Source organism: Schistocerca piceifrons, chromosome 6, assembly GCF_021461385.2.
Source record: "Schistocerca piceifrons isolate TAMUIC-IGC-003096 chromosome 6, iqSchPice1.1, whole genome shotgun sequence".
Taxonomy (NCBI): domain Eukaryota; kingdom Metazoa; phylum Arthropoda; class Insecta; order Orthoptera; family Acrididae; genus Schistocerca; species Schistocerca piceifrons.
The window spans coordinates 197690051-197713715 of NC_060143.1; the positions used below are offsets into that span (position 1 = coordinate 197690051).

The 23665-nt window shown below is 42.7% G+C and overlaps 1 protein-coding gene across 5 annotated transcripts in view; it reads left to right on the top strand.

The window, feature by feature from the left end:
- Positions 1-23665, top strand: part of LOC124802416 (transmembrane protein 62-like) — an 84768-nt gene that overhangs the window by 34704 nt on the left and 26399 nt on the right. For all 5 annotated transcript variants that reach the window (XM_047263178.1, XM_047263180.1, XM_047263177.1 and 2 more), the window contains exons 8-10: positions 1281-1403; positions 1506-1587; positions 14339-14467. In XM_047263178.1, the coding sequence (XP_047119134.1) occupies positions 1281-1403; positions 1506-1587; positions 14339-14467 (334 nt within the window). The remainder of the gene's footprint in view (positions 1-1280; positions 1404-1505; positions 1588-14338; positions 14468-23665) is intronic.

The following is a 23665-nucleotide window of genomic DNA, read 5'->3' on the forward strand; positions in this document are numbered from 1 at the left end:
ATCTATTTTTGTTTAACAAAATGTTGTTTCTCATTTATCCATGGGTTTGACTTTCCTTTCTTCACTGTGTTAAAATATCACTTGTTCTTGGTAGGTAACTTCTACAGGTGATGCAGGTACCCAAATAAGTCTTATGTCTATGTTTGTCAACTTTTTACAGGAAATCGGTGACAATTTGTTATTGAAAAACACTATAATGATTGGGATCACATTTGTGTGTGTTTGACATATAATCACACAGGTGACTTTGATAATTATTGAAAACAGTGCCTGACTGAATATTAGTGACAGCCTGTGTTGTGCTTAATATACGTTGGGGAAAATGCTAAGCCCAATCATGGTTGGTTGGTTGATTTGGGGGAAGGAACCAAACAGCGAGGTCATCGGTCCCATCGGATTAGGGAAGGATAGGGGAGGAAGTTGGCTGTGCCCTTTCAAAGGAACCATCCTAGCATTTGTCTGAAGTGATTTAGGGAAATCATGGAAAACCTAAATCAGGATGCCAGACGCAGGTTTGAACCATCATCCTCTTGAATGTGGGTCCAGTGTGCTAAGCACTGCACCACCTTGCTCGGTAAGCCCAGTCGCACTGTAGTTGATGTTCAGTACTGAACTGTATGTTTGCTACATGAACTTTATTTTAGGTGAGAGAGATGCAAAATCACTACATTCTATGAGATTAAACCTGTTCCAAAAGCCCTAATTTATGTATGTACTTAATACACATGAATTGGAGTGGGAGAGGGGGGAAGAGAGAGAGAGAGAGAGAGAGAGAGAGAGAGAGAGAGAGAGAGAGAGAGAGATGCCACATTAGACAAATGTGGTTTACATTAGCTATTCTGAATCTCCAGGTACGGTTCTCAAGCGTCTTGACGTATGTTAACAGGCAGTGGGGTACAAACCATTTACACAGTTTCAGATGACATAGGGCTTAGAGTAGGCTAGAGAGCGCCTAACCTGGACTACAAGCAATGGCCAACAGTTCTGTTTAGAAGTTAATTGCACTTTTATCTCAATTGTGATCTGCAATCTCCATTAGTTTAGAGAGGTACAAGGACAGATTAGCAGCCTTTTCATAATTCCTGGAAGAAAGAGAGTGCATTCTTTAAGACAGTGAAGCCCATCTTTTAAAATTATTTTGTTGAATAAGTATTACTTGGGTCCAGAGTTTACAGCATTGTATTGTGTGCTTCTGATGTTCACTGTGTCTCCCATAAGCCATGTGAACTAGAATTTGTTGCTACTTTTTGCATACTATAGTTACAATTTTTCTGCTCCAGGTTTTCGTTAGAGACACAGAAGGAAGAGAAAAAGTGATAACTCAGCCATTCTCATTGGATGGGTCCCGCATCAGTTTCAGACTTCTTCCAAGAATAGCATTAATGTGCAATGTCAGTGTTGTGGTAAGACTGACTTCATTGTGCATAGTTGTGTTGTTGATACAAGCAATTTAAAATTCATTGACTATGAGATTACAAGATAACAGAGTTTTGATTTTGCTTCAGTTTCAGTTCTTGTTTGGAGTCAGCCTAGTGATTTGTATTGTTCCCCTCTGCGCTGCGAAAATCTTACATGTTCTAGTCAAAGGTGAGTTTCTTTTTGCCAAAAAAGTATGCTATTGCTATTGCTATTGCTGTTGCTGTTGCTGTTGCTGTTGAGACATATGACTATTGTGTATATGACTATTGTGTGTTTCTACTTACAGAAAACGAGGACTACACAGGAATTAAGTCTGCAAAACTATGTCAGTTAAAGAACTTTGTTTCTTGAAAGCCTTTCAGAGACTCTTTCTGATGCAATTGTGCAGGAGAGGAATTAAGGTTATGTCCATCATCCTCATTTTTTAAATTTTTTTCCAACTTCTTCATCTCGCAGGAACACTTACACCCAGAGTCCTCATTTATTTGTTGGATACATGCCAGACTCTGTCTTTCCCTATGGCTTTTACCCTACACAGCTCTCTATAGTACCACTGGGGTTATTCCTCTGTGTCTTAGCACATGCCCTGTACCTCTTTGCAGTGCTTTCCATATGTTCATCTCCTCGTGATTCTGCAACAAACTCCTAATTTCTGATCTTATCTGTCCACCTAATTTTCAGCTTCCTTCTATAGCAACACATGTCAAATGCTACGATTCTCTTCTTTTCAGGTTTTCCCACACAATTGACTGCCATATACTTTCAGTCCATAGTGTGTTCTCATTACAGTGTTCATCCCATTTAACAGATCCTGTAATTCTTCCTCACTTTCACTGAGGATAGTAATGTCATTAGCGAATCATGTCATTGTTGTAAATAGTCTTCATGGGTTTGCCGCCAGATCATGTTGTGCAAATTCCACAATATTTCCTCGGAGCAACTGTCTGACATCTTCAGGTGGTTCAACATTGCTGGTGGGTAGGTACGAAGGATGGTATCTGCACGTCGACGCCCTGTTTCTAGAACAGGTGAGCAAAGAATGTGCAGGTGTGAAAATGGTGCATGTGCAATGATTTGCAGATAGATGGTGCCATATGTAAATGCCCTCTGCCAAAAATCGCAGAGCAGCTCTCGTGTGCGTGCACTGTTTGTTGCATATGCAAACAGTGCAGCCAGACGTTACTCACCAAAGACTGTACTAGACCAATGTTATGAAGGGGTCTGTTATCGAAGAATCTTGATTTTCGCATCGTGATTTTATAGCAGCCAATGCAGGGTTCCAGGCTGTGCTCAGTTGAAATTCCACGTCCCTGTTGATGAGATTATTGGCTGTACGGTATGTATTGCTTCCTTAATGATGCAATGCTGCGGATAAAACTTCCCTCTTTTCATAAATCATGAGGTCCTGTCTGTATTCAGACATTGTTCCACAATTGCTGACTTTTCTGGTTGACGAAGACATGTATGACACTGATGTTCATTGCAGTGTTCTTGTACTGTGTGACATGCCTGACCTATATATGCTGCCCCACATTGACAAGGAATTGGCCTGAAACCCAGCATTGGCTGCTATTAAATCATGATGTGAAAATCAAGATTCTTCGATGACAGACCCATCATAACATTAGTCTAGTATGGTCTTTGGTGAGTAACGTCTGGCTGCACTATTAGCAAACACAGCATACAATGCACTTGCAAGAGAGCTGCTGTGTGATATTTGGCAGAGGGTGTTTGCATATGGCACCATCTATTTGAAAATCATTGCGCATGTGCGATTTCTGCATAAAAAAAAAAAAAAAATATATATATATATATATATATATATATATATATATATATATATATATATATATATATTTCTTTATTTCAGATCCCAAACCAGACATACATGTGAATTGTCTGGTAATTATTATCTAATGATATAATTTAATTTCTTTGGTTCACACCATAAGTAAAAGAAATGTTTAAATCACACACACACACACACACACACACACACACACACTCTCACTCACTCTAAACATTACTTTAGTATGAAAGATTTCATTATTTGCATTATTTCGCATCAATTACATCTCACCTTCCTTGCCAAATCTAATTATTTGTAGCGTCTATTGATTTCCCTCTCATCTACAGTGTTCCATAAAACAAAAGTCCTGGGGAAATTTTAAATTAATTGATTATCCAACAGCCATATGTACCTAAAAACTTCTTCCCTTTTCAACATTTATAAATTCCAAGGTGTAAAGTTTGCTATATCTGTAAGTTTTTATTCCTTTAAATCATCTCCCACCTGGATATAAATAGTTTCTATTGTGAATGTTGTTTTATTAGTGCATTTTTGTTAACATGAGTATTTAATAAAAGTAGTCATATTTACTAATAGTGGAAATCATCCTCATTCAACATAAGTATCAACATAAGTCTGCTTGTGTCTGTATGTGTGGATGGATATGTGCGTGTGTGCGAGTGTATACCTGTCCTTTTTTCCCCCTAAGGTAAGTCTTTCCGCTCCCGGGATTGGAATGACTCCTTACCCTCTCCTTTAAAACCCACTTCCTTTCGTCTTCCCCTCTCCTTCCCTCTTTCCTGATGAGGCAACAATTTGTTGCGAAAGCTTGAATTTTGTGTGTATGTTTGTGTTTGTTTGTGTGTCTATCGACCTGCCAGCGTTTTTGTTCGGTAAGTCACCTCATCTTTGTATTTATATATAAGTTTCAAAAAATATGTACATATGAAAATAAAGAAAAATGAGCAAGTAACACATGAACTTAAATTAGAATAAAGAGAAAATAATAAAGATAAGATGATTTTATTATCCCCTGCAGTGTTGGGGCCTTCCTTGCCTGTTGTAAGTGGCGGCCAGTAGGAGTCTTTTATTGGGTCAAGTTTTTACCTTGGTCTTGTGACTGCTTTTGGACTTTTTTAACACTTTTTTCCTCACATTTTTTGACTTTTTAAATTGTGGTCCCCTTTTTGGCTCTGATCTCCACTTTCCAAATTTTACCGATTGTGGGCGGTCTGGGAAGGACACCTTACTATGGTGTACTACCTCTCCATGTGCGCTGTTACCTATTGCAGCTACCAGTGAAGTGGATCTACCTCTGCATCCAAAATCCAGCATGGTAGCCAGTCTGTCATGGTGGATGTTTTCATGTACCCTCTCGGTGGTAGCCCCCTGACAATGCAGGGATTGCACTGCCAAAGCAGTCCGCAGCTCGTGGTCTTGCAGTAGCGTTCTCGCTTCCCGCGCACAGGGTCCCGGGTTTGATTCCCGGCTGGGTCGGGGATTTTCTCTGCCTCCAGATGACTGGGTGTTGTGTGTCTTCCATCATTATTTCATCCTCATTCACTCGCAAGTTGCCGTAGTGTCGTTGAAGAACTTGTGCGGCGGCCGAACCGCCCCGCGAGGCGTCTCCCGGCCACCAATGCCATACGCTCACAAGACAACACACACTGCCAAAGCCTAAGTTGTGACCTCCCCATGTCAGCCAAGGAGTAGGTGCCTGTCGACTACAGGGGGAGGGGGCATGGGGAGAGCCTCTGATCAGAGTGTGTGGCATCGGGATGGATCATCTGCAATAGAACGGATCTAATTTAATGGTGGCTGAACCAACATGGCCATCTCATCAGTCAGGAACAGTGATTTTAATACATAAGTTTACAATCCTACGGTATTTCCATCAATAACCACACACAAGATGAGAACCAGGCAAGGAGAAATGAAAGTAGTCAGTTTGTCGAGATCTTGCTTTGTTCCTGTACTGACAGTGGCTCTTTAGCTTCAACGCAGTATATGTTTTTCGTTGAAAATATTGAAGATCAGTTTGGGGAGGTTGCGGTAATAGGGAAGATGAGAAATGGACCTTTGCTGATCAAAACATCACACACCGACCAATCATGGGCACTTCAGGCATATGTCAAGTTAGGTGATATGTCAGTTACCATTTCTCCTCATAACAAGCTCGATAGAATTCCATTGGGACACAACACTTCAAACTGATGAGGAGGTGGATACTAATCTGGCATGGTGTGGAGTCCATTTCGTTTGCCCCATCCATAAGGGACCCAAGGATAATAGAGTGAACATTGGAGCTCTTATCCTAGCCTTTGATGGTAATATTTTGCCTGAGAATGATTTATAGGTGTAACCTCAGGCCTTACTTTCCTCCTCCAATGAAATGTTTTAGGTGCCAAAGATTTGGATACATGTCCTGCCACTTTTCTAATGAGGCTATCTGTAGGGCATGTGGACGGGCATCCCGAGAGGGCAGCCCTTGTGACCCACCCCCTCAGCATGTCAACTGTCAAGAACTGCACCATCCTCATTCACCATGATGCTCAATGTTCAGGAGGAAAAGAAAATTCAAGAGTATAAGATTCTTGACCGCCTGTCTTACCAAGATGCAAGGAAAAAGTTTGAAAGACTTCTTCCAACTATTATGGTCTCTAATTTTGCGACTGTCATGTCACAGTCCACACTTCACGCAATGGCAACATCTCGCAAGACACCTCCACACCCTGGTTGTGTTCCAGGGCCTGCCCTCAAGTTGGGGGAGGTAGTATCAGCTCCTTCATCCCCTACACCTATAGCACTGGTGGTTCCCGCACCATTGGTGTGGCCAGAAATCCTGGACCACGACCTGGGAGCAAAATAATCACACCCATATTTTCCATTTGCCAATTTCTCAGACCTGACACTAATGCTCCTTCAATGGAACTGTAATGGGTACTATCGACATTTGAATGACCTCAGTCATCTAATGGTTGCCTATTCTGTAATTGGCATAGCGCCTCAGGAAACATGATTTACGGCAACACACCTCCCTGCTCTGGAAAATCACCACCACTACTGTACCAATCATGTTAATGTTGAGAGATTGTCCAGTGGGGTCTGTGCCTTCATAAGCTCTGATATATTCAGTGAGCAGGTGCCCCTTAACCACTGTACTAGAAGACGTGACCTAACTGTCAATTCAGATGACAATGTGTAATGTTTATCTAGCCCCAGAGTAGATTATCACGAGCTGTTAGAGTTAGTGGCTCCCTGCCTTCTTCCTCTTATTGGTGGACTTTAATGCCCATAATCCTTTGTGGGGCAGCAACGCTATATCTCACAGAGGCCAAGCACTAGAACACCTTTCAGAATTGGATGTCTGGCTGATCAACACTTGAGCTGCAACCCATTTCAGTGTGGCCCACCAAATATTTTCAACTATTGATCTCACAGTTTGCAACCCGAGTATCTTACCCCTGATTCAGTGGCATGTCCATGGGGATCTTTGTGACAGTGACCATTTTCCTATCGTTCTCTCCCTCTCGACTCACAGATATCTAGAACATGCTCCACGTTGCTCGCTTCGGAGAGCTGATTGGCAGGCTTTCTCCTCTGCAGCCACTTTTGCAACTCGTCATGTGACAGATATCGACAAATTGATACAGGATACCATTGATACTATTACTCATGCAGCAGCAGCAGCAGCGACGATACCCTACTGCTCTGGCTCATTCCAGTGACCGCCAGTACCAATGTGGTCTGAAGATGTAGCCAGGCAGAAGCTGGTGTCCCACCGCTGCGGGTCAGACAACAGCAGCTCCTGGCAATTTATGCAGTCACAGTCTATCAGATGCCTACCCACCCGTGTCATTCAACACAACCAACAGTTCAGACTGTTGCACATTGCCCAAAACTGGGAAGACCAGCTGGGATCCGACTCTGTTTTATACTGAAAGACCTCTAACAGCCTCCGTTAGTCTGTATTCCTAGAGCTCCCTCTCCTCTTCCCCTGTGCGCTGGATGGACCTCTTTTGGACCCTCTCTGACACCTATTTCTTTCAATCCTCCACAGTTATTCTAATTTGGTATGCATCTACACAGATGGATTGAAAGTCAACATCAGGGTCTGTTACGCTTTTGCACATGCAAGGGTACATGAGAAGCACTCTCTGTCAGCTGCCTGCAATGTATACATTGCTGAATTGGTTGCCATCACTCAGGCTTTGCGGTACGTCAAATCCAGGCCAAGACAAACTTTCTGATCTGTAGTGATTCGGTGAGTTGCTTAAAGGGCACAGTCCTGTGCTGTCCCAAAAACTTTTTGGCTGCAAACATCTAGGACCTTGCTGACCTCTACAGCTGTGGGAAGACAGTGAGCTTCATCTGACACAGAGCCACATAGGCATTCCAGGAAATGAACTCACCGATTGTCTAGATAAAGGCGCAACTACAGGAGATCAACTTGACGTGTGAATACTGGGCGCAGACTTAAGATTACAACTCCGACACAATATTTTGAAGCTCTGGGAATTGTAATGGTAGGCTACTATGACCCAAAACAAGTTGAGAGTGATTAAAGGGTCCACTAAGGTGTGGCACACATCTTTGCAGTCCTGTCGGAAAGATGCCATTGTGTTGTGCTGACTACTCATTGGCCACACGAGACTTGCTCATGAATTTCTTCTTCCTCGGGAGGATCCTCCTCACTGCAGCTGCAATAGTCTACTGACTGTAGCACGTGTTCTTATCGAGTGCCCCCTCCTGGTTTATCTGCAGCACGCTCTCAGCTTCCCTACCTCACTACCTCAGATGCTTGCTGATGACATGACAGCCACTACCAAAGTGTTGCATTTCTTGAGGAAGAGCGTATTTTACTCTGACCTATAATACTCTTCCACTTCCAGTATTAGGGGTGGTTGAGGGGCAAGAGTCTTCCTCTGTGGCAGGTATCCACCAAGCAACCACTGATTCCTGTCTTCCCCTCTCACTGTGTTGTGCTTTTAGCCACCTTTGTGCAAGATGCTGACTGTTTCTCTCTTTTCTTTTACCTGTTGTACAACTGCTGTTATGCCCTTTTAAACTTTTTGACTTGCTTATATAGTTTGAGCAGCCTAGTCCCCATCGTTTTCACTTTTTACCTTTTGACATGTTTCTCTCATGATAAGGAGGGACCCCATTGTGTAATTCCATAAACATGTAATCATCAAGAAGATTTTATTGCAGAGTATTTACAGGATAAAACTGTAGTTTTAATGTACTGCTGTCCAGACATCAGAAACACACCAATAATGTATAGCAAAGAAATATAAATTAAAAGAGAAAATAAATAGATAACTTCCCAATAAAGGAAGGGCAATACAAACTATTCTGCATAGGATGGGATATTTCTTTCCTGCTTTCACAACCTCAGTTCTTGTTGCACATACTCAAATCATTTATTTTCTTGTAATATCTTTTGCTATTTTTCTTTGTTACATTTCATCACTTTCTCTTATTTATTCCTATCTTACTCAATGAGTCTTTTTTTATTTTATTTTATGCATTTTGCTGATTTCTCTTTCATTCTTTTTAGTCTTTCTTATATTTCATTTCTCTTGGACCCTGTTCTGTTATTGTATTGAAAAGTTAAATGTTGCAGTTTAACACTGAATCTGATATTCTACTATTTGTCATTAGTGATTTCATTGCTATTGTTACAATCCAGTCTGACTGTGGCCTGTACGCTTCCATTATTAATGTCTCATTTTGAATACCTTGCCACTACCTAAAGTATACATATACATCAAACCTGAGTGTTGTGCAATCAGTGGCAGTCTTCCTGTAGTAGCCACCAGAAAGATCGCGGGAGGCGCACATTGGCACGGCGCGTCACGGACGGTAGTTGCCGCAAGTAGAGTCCCGTCCACCAGAGGGCACGTGAGAATTCGGACGCCACCTCTGCCGGCATGACAACAACAACAACAGCAACTCCGGCAGCACGGGCCGTGCCCAGTCAGTTAACATCGGGCATGCCTAGGACACAGTCCCGGTCTACGCTAAGTGAAGTGCGACGTAAACGTGAACAGTGTTACTACACAATTGGCGACGAGTAGGGTCGTTCTTTCGCGTGTTGCTTCGTTGTTCCGGTTTCGCAGCTTCTCCACGGCATGGAGGATTTGGTGTGAGTTTTGGTTGCACAGCAGACGGAACTCATGGCTACCATGAAACAAGTGCTTCCGGCGTTGCTCTCCACGCCGTCTGCTCCGGTGCCGTTCCCTCCTCCCTTTCCCCCGTATGATGAGACGGCGGAGGATTGGGACGCATATGAACATCACCTTCGGCAGCATTTCCAGGCATTTCATGTGGCCGATGTGGAGGTATGTCGTGCTCTCTTCTTGTCTTGGATATCTCCCTTGCTGTATCAAGTTTTGCGGCAGCTAGCGCCGTTGCAGGAACCCTCGTCCTTGTCTTTTGACACATTGTGTTCATTGCTGTCTTCATATTATCGCCGCCGCACGCATGTTGTGGCGGCTAGGGTCGAGTTCTATCAATGCAAGAAACAGCCCCATCAGTCTTACCGGACGTGGGCCGCTACCCTGCACGGTCTTAGTCGCAAGTGTCATTTTGTCACGGAGCAGTCGCGAGAGTCGTACGCCCACGTTATGGTACGCGACGTCATTGTTCGTTCGGCCCCTGATAGGGAGGTCCAGCAACGGGCCCTGCAGTTAGAAAACCCTTCCCTCGAGGAAGTCCTGTCCATTGCTCAATCGTATGAAGTCTCTCACGCAGCAGGTCAACAGCTGGAAGCGTGGTGCGACGTTGCGGAGGTCAGAGTGCCCCCAGCATTGGGCTGTTTGTCGCAAATGTAATAGAAGAGGTCACATTGCTAAAGTTTGCCGCTCAGCCTCAAAAGAATCGAAGGAAGCAGGTACAGAGGACAAGGACGTTGACATTCAGGAAGTTTCATCGGGCCAGGCTCCCGACGCATCGGCACGCAAACTCTTTATCGAGGTGTCGGTTCAGTCGCGCCGGTTACAACTGCAAGTCGATACGGGCGCGGCAGTTTCGTTGTTGAATGCACAAACTTATTCCGACCTTGGATCGCCCCCGTTGGCGCCAGTTTACCGGCGTCTACGCGGTTATGGTAAACAGTTCATTCCCCTACTGGGTCAATTCACTACCGACGTGACTTACAAATCAGTCACTCGGCCTATTACTTTTATTGTTGTCAGTGATGCGAGCTCAGCTAACCTTTTTGGCCTGGATGCCTTTCAAGCTTTCGGTTTTTCTATCGCTTACTCCATACAGTTGGTCTCCGAAGACGTTCCCTATCAATCATTGGAATCTTTGATCTCCGACTTTCCAGATATTTTTGAGGAGGGCCTGAGGCGTGTTTAAGATTTTGAAGCTCACTTAACGTTGAAGGCATCGGCTTGCCCGCGTTTTCTCCGTGGGAGGCAGATCCCCTTGGCTCTCCGCCCTCAGGTAAAGGAAGAGCTAGACCAGCTGACAGCCCTAGGGGTCGTTCTTCCCATTTCTTCCAGCGAGTGGGCTTCGCCCCTCGTTATTGTAAGGAAGCCCTCGGGAAAATTAAGTCTTTGTGGCGATTTCAAGGCCACCATTAATTCCCAATTGGTGGTGGACACCTATCCTTTGCCTCGTGCTGATGAATTGTTCTCCTCCGTGGCGGGAGGCCAATATTTTTCGAAAATCGATCTGTCGGATGCTTACCATCAGATACCACTTGATGAGGACCAAACGGTTGGCGGTCGTCAACACCCCGTTTGGCCTTTCCCAATACCAGCGGTTGGCCTTTGGAATATCCAGTGCCCCGGCAATATTCCAGCGTTATCTTGAGCATGTCACGTCGACAATTCCGCATTGTATTAATTACCTGGATGACATAATTGTCACAGGCCGCAGCACGAAGGAACATTTGCACAACCTTCGCACCCTCTTTCTCAAATTCAGGTCTGTGGGCTTGCGTTGCAACCTGCATAAGTCAACCTTCTTTCAACCATCCATTGAGTATGTGGGCTACACCATCTCTCGGCACGGTATCCAGCCATTAGGAAGTTTGGTCCAAGGTATCGTCAACCTTCCTCAGCCCGCTTCGCTGAAAGAGTTACAAGCTTTTTTAGGCAAGATAGCCTATTACCACCGGTTCATTCCCAGGGCTTCCACTATAGCCCACCCCCTGTACTGCCTTCTGCACAAGGGTGTTCCTTTTGATTGGTCCCCTGCATGCGAGCGAGCGTTCACCTCGTTGAAGGGCCTCCTCACGTCAGCCCCTTGTTTGGCTGCTTTTGATCCCCATAAGCCGTTGGTCCTGGCTACTGATGCTTCGCAGTATGGGGTGGGGGCGGTCCTGACCCATCGCAATGCAGATGGTTCCGAGCAACCACTGGCATTTGCGTCTAAAACGCTTAGTCCCGCGCAGGCCCATTACTCCCAGGTGGAAAAAGAGGCTTTGGCCATTGTCTACGCTGTTACCAAGTTTCACCCTTTCTTGTATGGCACGAAGTTTCAGTTAATCACTGACCATAAGCCGTTAATATCGTTATTTGGCCCCGCCTCTCAGATTCCGGATAGGGCGGCCCACAGACTACAGCGGTGGGCCTTGTTCCTCTCTAAGTACCATTATGACATTCATTTTCACCCTACAGGACAGCATGCCAACGCCGACGCTCTTTCCCGTCTTCCGGTGGGCCCGGATCCTACGTTCGATCGAGAGGAGATTGTGTGTTTTCATTTGGATGTGGCATCCCGCCAAGCGGTTGATGGCTTTCCGATCACTAGTTCTCGAGTCGCCAGGGAAACGGCAGCTGACCTGGTTCTCCGGCAAGTAGTTCACCTCATTCAGCAGGGGTGGTCATCCAGCCCTCCGGGCCGGGCCTCGGACCCTCTTCATAATTATTTTCTTCTACGGGACCGCCTCTCGGTCTTGGACGGCGTTCTCCTTCTGGCTACCGATGATACAGCTCCTCGTGTGGTTGTTCCTGCAAGTTTACGACGAGAGGTCCTCACGTTATTACATGCGGGGCACTGGGGTGTTTCCCGTACTAAAACCTTGGCTCGCAGACATGTGTACTGGCCCGGTATTGACAGAGAAATTGAGCACTTGGTGGCCGCCTGTTCCCAGTGTGCGAGCCAACAAGCATCTCCCAGGGCAGCGTTCTCTTTATGGCCGCCGGCAACCCAAGCATGGGAACGTGTTCACATTGATTTTGCGGGCCCGTTTCTCAACGGTTTTTGGCTCATTGTCATTGATGCTTATTCCCGATTCCCATATGTGGTTCGCTGCTCCTCAACCACTTCAGAAGTTGCAATTCAGACACTAGCAAAAATCTTTTCTGTGGAAGGTCTGCCAATCACCCTGGTCTCGGACAATGGACCGCAGTTTATTTCGCAGACCTTCCAGGATTTTTGTAGGCGCTTCGGTATTCGGCACGTTTGCTCTCCCCCCTTCCATCCACAATTGAATGGGGAAGCCGAGCGCATGGTGCGCACAATTAAGACGCAGATGAAAAAGTATGTGCACGAATTTCCTGCGGAGGAAGCATTGACGTTTTTCTTGACGGCATACCGGACCACACCAATGGGAGAACACAGCCCCGCAGAGCTCCTCCATGGGCGTCAACCTAGGACTCTGCTGCACCTCCTCCGGCCTGGTCCTCGCCAGTCTTCACAAAATGGAGTACCTGGCTTTCCACTGGGTATGTCGGTCTGGGCCCGTGGGTTTGGTCGCAATCCACGTTGGATACCAGCGGTGGTCCTGCGCCGCAATGGCCGCCGGCGGTACGTCGTCACCAAAATCAGCTACGTCCACGTTCGGGCACCCATCCTCCGCCCTCTCGGACACCGGCTTCCCCATTGCCGGCACCTGTGTTGGTTTCACAGGGGACGTTGCCTCCTCTCCCCGCTGTGCCTCTGCCGCACTGCGATGGTTCTCAGCCTTGGCAGCCTCCAGTAGCTCCAGCACCGGCATCGCCATCGTTCGAGATGCCCCAGCGAGAGCCGGCCCCCCTAGCAGGCCCGGTTTCTCAGGAGGTTGGTTCACCTGGAGTCGTCCCTTCCCCTTCATCCCCGCCACTGGGTCTTGCCCCTCCCGGGGTGGAACAGGATCCGGAGTTCGACAGCTTGTCGCCCGTTCTGTCCCGGGTTCCGGTTGTGGGACGACAGGGGCCTCTTCGTGTGGGTCACTTCCAGCCGTATTCGAAGGTTCCGGCTCGAGGGTTGGCAGATCCCCTCGACTCCGGTCATCCAATGGATGTGGAGGTCATCGCTCCTGCCTGACGCTCCACCTTCCGACGCAGTGGATCACAGTGGCTTCACCCCCCGAAGGAGGAGGAGTGTAGTAGCCACCAGAAAGATCGCGGGAGGCGCACATTGGCACAGCGCGTCACGGACGGTAGTTGCCGCAAGTAGAGTCCCGTCCACCAGAGGGCACGCGAGAATTCGGACGCGACCTCTGCCGGCATGACAACAACAACAACAACAACAACTCCGGCAGCACGGGCCGTGCCCAGTCAGTTAACATCGGGCATGCCTAGGACACAGTCCCGGTCTACACTAAGTGAAGTGCGACGTAAACGTGAACAGTGTTACTACACTTCCCTTAGAGTGTCTCAAAGTGAATCCACAATCAGTTTCTGCCTCTGTATCGGTCACACCAATCTGATTCACGGATACATCCTGTGACATCATGACAGTTGCCCATATCTTGTGGAAGTACCACACCTACACTGCTATGCAGTGATCTTCGCAGATGTCCAGTCACTCCCCAAAGTCCAAGATGATAATGCCAGAGTAGATTGTATAATTTTACACAATGTGCTTATTATTATGCTTCCCTTAAAACCCCATAATCCATGATCCTTAGTATTGTTGCTTTATACAGTGAAAATAATCTATACTTCTTGACTTTATGTAGTATTATATCAGCTTCTTCTCCAAGTGCTGGTACCGTGGTAATAGTTTTAACAACAAGTGAGTCAGTCTTTTTGTTTATTTAGTCCTCATATTTTGCTTTCTTCATGATCATTTTGTTTATAGGGCTGGAATTTCTGTGAGAATATTGATAATCTTGATACCCTTTAACATTTCCAGTGTTTTGTTTAATATTAGCACAAACAGTATTTATGGTGTGCTTACCTTTTCCAGCTCGCAGAATGCGTAAACCCACATGGAATGCATGGTGTTTGCGTATATGGGTACAGAAGTTATGGGTTTTATCGACTGTAGACCGAATATTCTATCCTTTGGTGATTTATCCTCTGTATTTAACTGTTGGTAAGTCCATGTATTTTTCTTGAAGTAGGAAAAGCCAATAGATTCATGAGATTTTTTTCTGTAAATATAATAGACAACATTATTGCTGTACATTGTAGTGATGCAGTGTAATTATTTAATAATGATAACACTGGCCAAAAAAAAGTTTTTTTTTTTTTAATATTTCCTGCACTTCATGAGTCAATTCCTATTGAGTTGAGAAAAATGAATATGACAATGAAAAATTTTCCTTAGCTCTAGTTTCTGTGTTACACACCAGGTGGAAGTACTATTAATGGATTAAGAGAAAAAGATAGATTTTAATTACAAATTGTAACAACTTTGAAAGTGTATTTGATTTTTTTTTAAATGGTAGTTACATTTTAAGAGTTCTAAATTGCTGGAAGAATACCTCAGAGACAGTTGGGTCTGAAGAGAATCATGTAGTGGCTGAATGAGATCGTCATCTTTTAGCTTGCCTCTTGTAACGGAGTCCTGGAGCATCCCTACAGAAAGACCAACAGTAATCTACAATCATTGCTTTGTTGCAGTGGCTCTGATATCTTTCTTCCATAACAGAAATGTCCTGATGGAATCTTTCTCCATGTTCATCTTCATCACTGACAGCTCCACAACAAGAAGGGAAAAAGTCTAGGTGGGAGTGGAGAAAATGGATTTTATGGGACATGTTGCATCCAATGTTGTGGTATTTTTGCAGGAGCATTGTCAGCATCTGAGCGTAGTTATCATCTCCTTTGTCGCCAAAAAACCCACGAACAACTCTCTTGAAACTAACGACCTCAGATGTTAAGTCCCATAGTGCTCAGAGCCATTTGAACCAACTCCCTTGAAGGCTTCCCAAGCTTCCTTTTCTTTCCCATCCAAAACTTGATCCAATGCAGGATCCTTTACAAGTTCTCCAATTTGTGGCCTGATAAAAATAGCCTCCTTAACTTTTGCAGAATTTCTCCCTTGTGTACTTAAAGGCTTGCCGTCCTTGGTTTGTACCTTTGACAAAATTTTTCATCAAATCCAGCTTGATATACAGGGGTAGAAGAAGAACATCTTTTGAGTCCACGAGAGGCTCGACAATGACATTTTCTCACTAGGGCTAAGATTTCTTGCAGGCCGTTGTGCTTAATGTAATGTGGTTTCCTATCCCTACTGTCTCACAAACATAAGAAGCAGCAATCTTTTGCATGCCCCTGGTGCATTCCTAATAGTATGGCAGTGACTTTTGGATCACCACACATTTTCCATTTGTGTTCATGATATTTGATTGAGTCAAGGGGGATTGTCATATTTGCATACGTCTCCTTCATGTGAACTGCATGACCAACAGGAATAGAAGCAAGACGGTTGCCATTGTGAAGTAACACAGCTTTTAAAGTAAACTTGGAGAAGTCTATGAATAGCCTCCATTCAGTTGGATCGTGGTTCATCCTCAAAGATTTTATCAAGCCATTAATGTGGCAGCAAACTACAAGATTGTTTTTCTTCTCCAAAAAGGGAAGCAGTTCCATTTGACATTTTCTGTATTGTGTGACTGAGACATCACTTTTGATAAGATTCCATTTGACAGATCTCTAATTAAATCACTCAATTCCGCTTGACTCAGTTTGTGAGGTTTATCATTTTTGCCCTCAAAATCAGGGTCATGGGATGTGGAAGGCTTGTTTGGTTCTTCTTCTTCTTGTTCCACACTGTCTTCATTTTCTACTTCAAACACACAATTTTCAGGTGGAGTAGGAACTTGTAAACTATCCGAAAGCAGAATGGCTCGATTAGCAGATCGGAGATCGGAGTACTGAATTGTTCTTCTTGTCTTCATAGACAATCCTGCCTTTATAGGTGGAATCAAGCAGGCTTACGCCAATCCATAGGCACAACAAAAGCCATAGATTGTTTCTAATTTTTCAGCCATTCTCTAACTGAACATGTGTTGCAACATATATGTGGAGCCCAAGATTCATCCTGGTCCCCTGTTTCCTTACCAAAATAATGCTGATAGGCAGTCTTCACAAGAGATGCCAGGTTGTGTTTCTGTGAGGAAAATGTTACTTCACCACAAATGTAACAAAAATTATTCACCTTATTTACACATTTTCGTGGCATTTTTATGAATTTTCCACTACAAAAGCACTCTCAAACCAGAAATTCTGCTTTAATTGCAGCAGAAACTATATGAAACTCACAGTCACAGCAACAGTATCTATGTTGATGACTTGCGAACAGCTTAAGAGCATTTGTGTTTTGTTATTAGACAGGTGTACCAACTCTGAAAACAAATTTTCGTCCAAACTGAAAATGTTGACTATAAAAATGAAATGTCACTTTATCTCCAAAGCAAGAGCTAATCTGTTATTTTTATGGTGATTTTTTAATTCAGTAGATGGAACTACATAAGAATTAACTATTTTTGAGCATGAAACATTTACATTGTTGGCTAGTGTAATTATTTTATGTCAGTAATAAGAAATGTTAATATTCTGAACAGTTCCTGTACTAAACGTGTCAGAAGCCACTCAACAGATGCTAACTACCTTGTAATGAAGTTAGTCAATACTGAAAAATTAAATAACATGCACCATCTCATCAAACTGAAAACTTTGAAAATGTGAAACAGCAAAGTGCGAATATTACTATGAATGAAACCAGTCTAATATTGGAAATAATGTTTATGCATTATGAAAATTCTTGCACAAAATAGAGTGATAGTCCCTTAACACACTACAATTTCCACAGTTCTCAACCTCATTAACAGTCGGCACAAATTTTCCCAAGCAAAGTCTATTCACATTCAGTAGGCACGTATTCCAACACATGTTACTGTACAGATAATACACAGTTCAAAACAATTAGGGGAACACTTGTAGCAACATCCTTTATGTTAAATCTATTTTGGTACAGGAGCAGCTTGAGATCTCTGCTTTCAATGTAGACAACAATTAAAATCATTTGCCATCTATTGGCTGTACTTTGCATTACATTGTCAGGTGGGAGGAAGTGAGTACCAGTGTCCTAGTGTCTTGTAATGATGTAGGCAGATGGCAGTTGTTGTTTGCAGACATTGTATTGAGCCAAACACATGGAAGGCAATATCTTAATGCAGTGTAAGTTGCAAGAGCAGTCTTTTTGATCCAAAAAGGATGGACTATCAGTCATTTTGCTGCAAATGCCAATGCCTCCCTGTGTGTCATCCATAGGCTGTGGGCGTGCTACAGAAGACAGGTCAGAACACAGTGCGAGTTGGACAAGGTCGCCGATGCATTAAAATCCCATATGAAGACCAATATCTAACCATCTCTGCATTTTGGCGTTGCACAGATACCACCAGAGCACTGAAAGGCAATCTCAGAAGGGCCACTGGAGCAGATGTATCCAATCAGCCTATAATGAACAGATTATGAGAAAGTATCTTAAGATCCTGCTCGACACAGAAATGTCTTGCAGCTCACCTTCAGTTCTGCTGTTTTCATGTCACCTGCCAGCTTCTTCATCACTAGCGAAACATATTATTTACAGACAGGTCCCAATATCCTCAGATGCAAAGTGATGGCCATGCTCATGTGCAGAAGCCCACAGTGAGCAGTAACTGCCAAATGTTGTCCAGGAAGTCAACATATTCCCAAGGTTCTGTGATATTGTGGGGAGGCTCCAGTGTTGACAGCCATATGGATCATATTGTCTGTGGTTGCCTTACCATCAGACAGTACAATAAACAGATCCTTGTGGGCTATGTGGTGGCTACTGCATGTGGTGATGGCCCTGAATTCCTTCTGATGCCAGAGTCTAGGTGGCGGGTGCCAGCAGGGATGTCTTGCGAAGCCTGGACATTGAAGTAATGGAATGCATGGTGGTGAGTCCCTACCTAAACTCCGCTGTGCATATTTTGCACATGTGACAGACATGTTTGTGGTCGTCCTGTTCCACCACAGATTCTCCAAGAACTCTCATGGGCTCTCATTGAAGAATGGTAATGGATACCAAAGGATGACTTCTGTATACTTATAAGGAGCATCCCATGTAGGTGTCAGGCAGTGATAAACACTCATACACATTATTGCAGCTTTCAATGTTCAATGAAGAGCACCCAGGGTGACGTTATGACTGATTGCACTTTGTTTTCGACGCCTGTCTGACATTTCAGACATATTTATATAAACTATTGAGGATGTAATGATGTTCCATTGTGTAGTTACTTTGTGAAAGATGAAGGTCTAAGTTGGTAACATATCCAGTCCTCAATTATTGCTCAATGTAGGATGGCAGACGCCCAAAGTCATATTCCCCTAATTATTTGTAGCAGTGTAGTTTACTTTCCGTAAAATTGAACCTTTTTACCAGTATTTCATTTGGTATGTAATATTTATTTCAGTAAATGGGCAGCACACAACAAAATGAGAAAGAATAAAAAGACAAAGTTCACAGAAGCTACTTCCTCTGAAATGTTGATAATATTACAAAAATCTGACACCAGTTCATGTCTGTCCAAAATATCATTTTTATGTTGCACATGTCATGCAGTCTGATACAATTACTTTCCATGTACAGTGCCATATTAAGTGGCCCAAGTTCTCTCCAGACACTAAATCTGATAACACAACCCCAGCATATGAAGCATTGAGACAAAAGGTGTATTTATCATCTCTCTGCGCTACTACAGACTGATTTAATGCACCCAAAGCTTAAATTTCATCATTGTTTGTCACCATTCTTGCGAATACATGCCATTCAGCAATAAGCATTCACAACAGACAATCTTACAGAGCAGCCAGAGCACTCTTTGTTCAGCAGGTGAAAAAAATGGACCTAACAAAATAAATAAAATATTTGGACAGTCTGTTCTTTGAGTTGCCTATCTGCGGGTCTGAAGTAATTTGATGTGACAGTACAGAGTGGATGATCTGTGTACATGTTCTGACACTCCTGCTCACCAGTGCAAATATGCCAAAGCTTGTATGAAATATGAAGTCTTGCACTTTTTGCATATTCGTCAACCCGGTGCATACTAGAAACAGTAACCAACATTGTGATGATGATAGCAGCAAAATGGAAAATCACGATCCCTTATCCTGCATCTGAGTGACTTCCCCTTCCTTCCATAACTTCCATAGACTACTCCCTCTTTCATCTCCAAAGAAAGAACTAATAGTTCTGAATGCTAAGATAGTTTCTTAATGTCATGGCAGATTACAACTGTGTGCCGCACTGGGACTTGAACTTGGGACTTTTGTGTGAGCAAGTGCTTAACCAACTGAGTTATCAAAGTACAATTTATAGCCTGGCTTCACATGTTTACTTCCACTAGTACACCTTTCCTACCTTTCAAACTTCCCTTTTGTCATACAGGACTGCAAGGTACGCAAGATAACCGTGAAGTTTGGAAGGAATGAGAGACGTACTCGTGGAACTGAAACTATGAGTGCCAGTCATGAGTTGTGCTTGGGTAGCTCAGTCAGTTGAACACTTGCTCTCAAAGGCAGAGGTCCCAAGTTTGAGTCCTGGCCCTGCACACAATTTTAATCAGTCAGGAAGTTTCAAATCTGCACACAGTCTGCTGCAGAGTGAAAATGCATCCAAGTTTCTTGCATTTTTTGGTATATCTGTTGGCAGTACTAAGAATTTGACCCCCTGAATGTAAGTATGAGGGGTAGGTACAATTTGTAGTTGCAATTATCATCTCAACACATTAGTTATGTTATATTTGTTTGTTTGTTTGCAGGTATGTGTCTGCAGTCCTAACAGACTGAAATTCCTGTACCACAGTACCACAGAATATCACTAAAGAAGTCAAACAAAATGGCGTAGTCCACTCATAAGGTGGAGTATTGTTTGGCAATTCTTTCTTGTCAATACCGAAAATGTGGAAACTATATCAGACCAATCTAGATAACTTTTTTAGCTGTTGGGAATGGCGTAACACAACCACAAGATTTCTGCTGCTGCCAAAAACGAATTACCTCATGCTGTGGTACTGTGGCATGGGGATTTCAGTGTTTGCCTGGTTTACTGACATTTACCTGCAGACAAACAAAAAATTAATTTTGTAACTATATTGTTTCAAATTGTTGATTAATACTTTGAGTACCCCTCATACTTGTCAACCATTCCGCCTCATACTTTTGTATTTAAGAATGTATATCATTACCCTGTAAATCCAAGGACCTTCTCTCTGCTAACTATATAAACGAAAAAAGTCCACAGGCACCTTTACTTCAAAGTTAGACACAAATATAGCGACCTAACATTCCATCAGGCCTATAATAAACATCAGAATGTCTCAGAATAAGATTTCTCCACAAGTACTGACACTAAAATAGTATGGATGACTAAACATTGAAAAGCAAATTGGAACTAATTGACATATGTATTCCTCACATTGTGATAGTACTAGTAATATTACTACATCTACTGTCAAATGACCGGTCAAAATAATGCAATGGCTATGGGTCTGGAGTTGTATTGGGAAGGATGAGAGTCCAAATGTGAATCCAACTATCCAGGTTAACATTCTCTGTGGTTCTAAATGTTTTTAGGTAAATGTTAGAATGGTTTCTTTTTAAACCAACCTCCAATTTAGTGAGTGCCCCATCATGTTTCATCCAAGTTTGTGCACCATCTCTAATTAAATTACATAACAGGAAGGGCAGTAAAATAAACTTCTTTCCTTCCATCTGTAGGTAGGTCAAAGATAATATTTCATTTAAATTCTATACACAGGAAGTTCAGAAGAGTTTATTAAATACAATCATGAAATTACAGCTCACCATTATGTATTACTGATTCCAACTAAGATTACAAAATGGTTCCTAATGTTGGAAGCTGCCACTGTATTATGAGTCTGTACAGCAGTACACTTGTAATGCCAGCATCTTTTTGAGTTTCTGGCCTTAGATGTATATGTTTGTCCTCCTGTACTTTAGGTATATTATTATTTACTTGTTGAATAGAATCCATAAATTGTATTTTGTACAAAACGGAGAAAATTTACACAAGATTATTAAAGTAAATAAAACATGACCTGTAGTTATAACTTTTTTATACACTACTCTGTCATAAGGGTCAGGTTTCAGTCTTGTCACATTCGCTGTTTGTGCTATATATTGGCCTGTATGTCTTATAAAACTTTCTCTAAAATATGTAGTTGAAATATTCTGGATAAATTATTTAAATATGATCAAATAACATAGTTCACACAAGTAGATTATAATTTGCAGCTCACTTTTACTCGTTAATTACTGAATCAAGCTTAAATTAAAAGATTGTTCATAACATTGGAAGCTGCTGTTGTACAGGATGGTCATATAGTATTGATCCATTTCTATGAAATAATTGATGCATTTATGCAATATGCATGAATTTCTGTTGACACTGTATATATATTTGCATCACAATTCAGCAGGGCCTAACTTCATTTCAAACTGTTGTTCCCATCACTTAAAAGCACTGATTTAATTCTGTAGTATATCTTGTCAAATTGCCAACAATGAATCCCAGATTCAAGCTCTTAGATCCAGGAAATGCCTTACCTCTGTTTTTTACACCATTGCCTTTATGTACTCAAGTGAAGAAATTTGAGGATGTTAAATCAAGTGATGAATGCAATGGCCTTGGTCTTTGCTAAACCTCTGCCTGTCCATCTGTCTGTGAATCTTCCATTAGATACTCCCTTAATATGAGAGCAAAATGAGAGGGTGCTCCACCTTGATGCAACACATCAGTGTCAGCAGTGTCTTCTTGTTGAATCTGTGGTTCCAGGAATTGCTCCAGCATATCAGCATAAATGTTTCTGTAATTGGAGGGGCCGGACAGCTGTAGTAAAAAGCCGCATCAAACCAGTTTTGAGATACAGAAACTAAAAGTTTCATGGAAATCTAAAAATATTTAATAGAAAGTAGAAACCTTATTTCTGCTTCAAACACTTTGCTTAATACTCACAAACCATGTAGTGAAAAAGTCAACTCTCTTTCTGCTACATAATATTAATTTTGGAGTCAGTTTAATTAAGATATAGTCAATAGTAGCTTATGTATATATTTCCCAGAAACTAATTTAAAATATAAAATAAAATTTGTAAGGGTGAGTGCAATCCAGGGGCACAAGCATATGTGAATGGCATGACATTGATGGCACTGTGTGGCTCTGTACATCATTTTACAGATAAGAAGTAATATTGGTCCTAGACTATTGCATTGAGGTGCTCCTGTTTCCACTTTTTTTCCCGTCTGAAACTAAATTGATTTTGTGAATGTAGTAAGGTGATATCAGTCCTACAATCTGTATTCAGCTTGGTTTGTGCAATTCGAAGCACTTTTTGCCAGATCCTTGATTTGCTAGTGCTTCTGTTATTTTTTTTAAAGGCTCCCATGATTGATAGTATCTAATGCTTTGGAGAGATCTAAATTAACTGCTACTATGCTATTGTCTTTCATTTTGTGTGTCTGAAAGCAATGCTGATTACTGTTTAGTAACTTGTGGTCATTTAGGGATTTGTTGATTTGGTGTGTCATCAATTTTTCTACTGTTTTGGAGAAAACCAGTACTTTTCTGCCTTATACTTGCCATTTTTAATAATGACTTCAGTTTTGATATTTTCAACCTATCTGGGAACTCTTCTTCAGTAAATGATAAGTTGACAGTATATGCAAAGGTCCCTCAATCTATGGAGCTGTCATGAATATAACAGGGTACAAGAAAGGTACACTTAATTCAGAACTTGTGACAAACTTGCTTGAATGATTTTCTTGAAAGAGAGAGACTGTGGATATAGAGATTAAACAAGTGGAATGAGAATCATGAGTACACAGGGGGAGATAGATGTGGAACAGGAACTGGCAGAAATTCAGGCCAGGAGGATTGCAGAATCAAAGAATGTGCTGTAAGAACAAACCCCATCTATGTAAATCAAACTAGCTGGTATAATGGTATAGGGGAGTGGAGAGGATAGGGAGATATGAATTGTGTTAAGCAGTGGCTGAAGTCAAGCATGTTGTGCTCAACATGTTCTTCCATTGTATGTTCAACTTTGCTCTTCCCTTATTATTCAGAAAGGTATTGATACAGTTGCTGGCCGTGTGAAATCCTGCCCTCATTTACACACTGGCACTATGCCTTTGGAGCCTACTTCTGATTCTCAAGCACAACAGCTGCTTATACTTCGCTCCTTCATTGCTATCGTGTTCGTGTCAAGGCCCATCTAATGCTGCATTCTTCTCA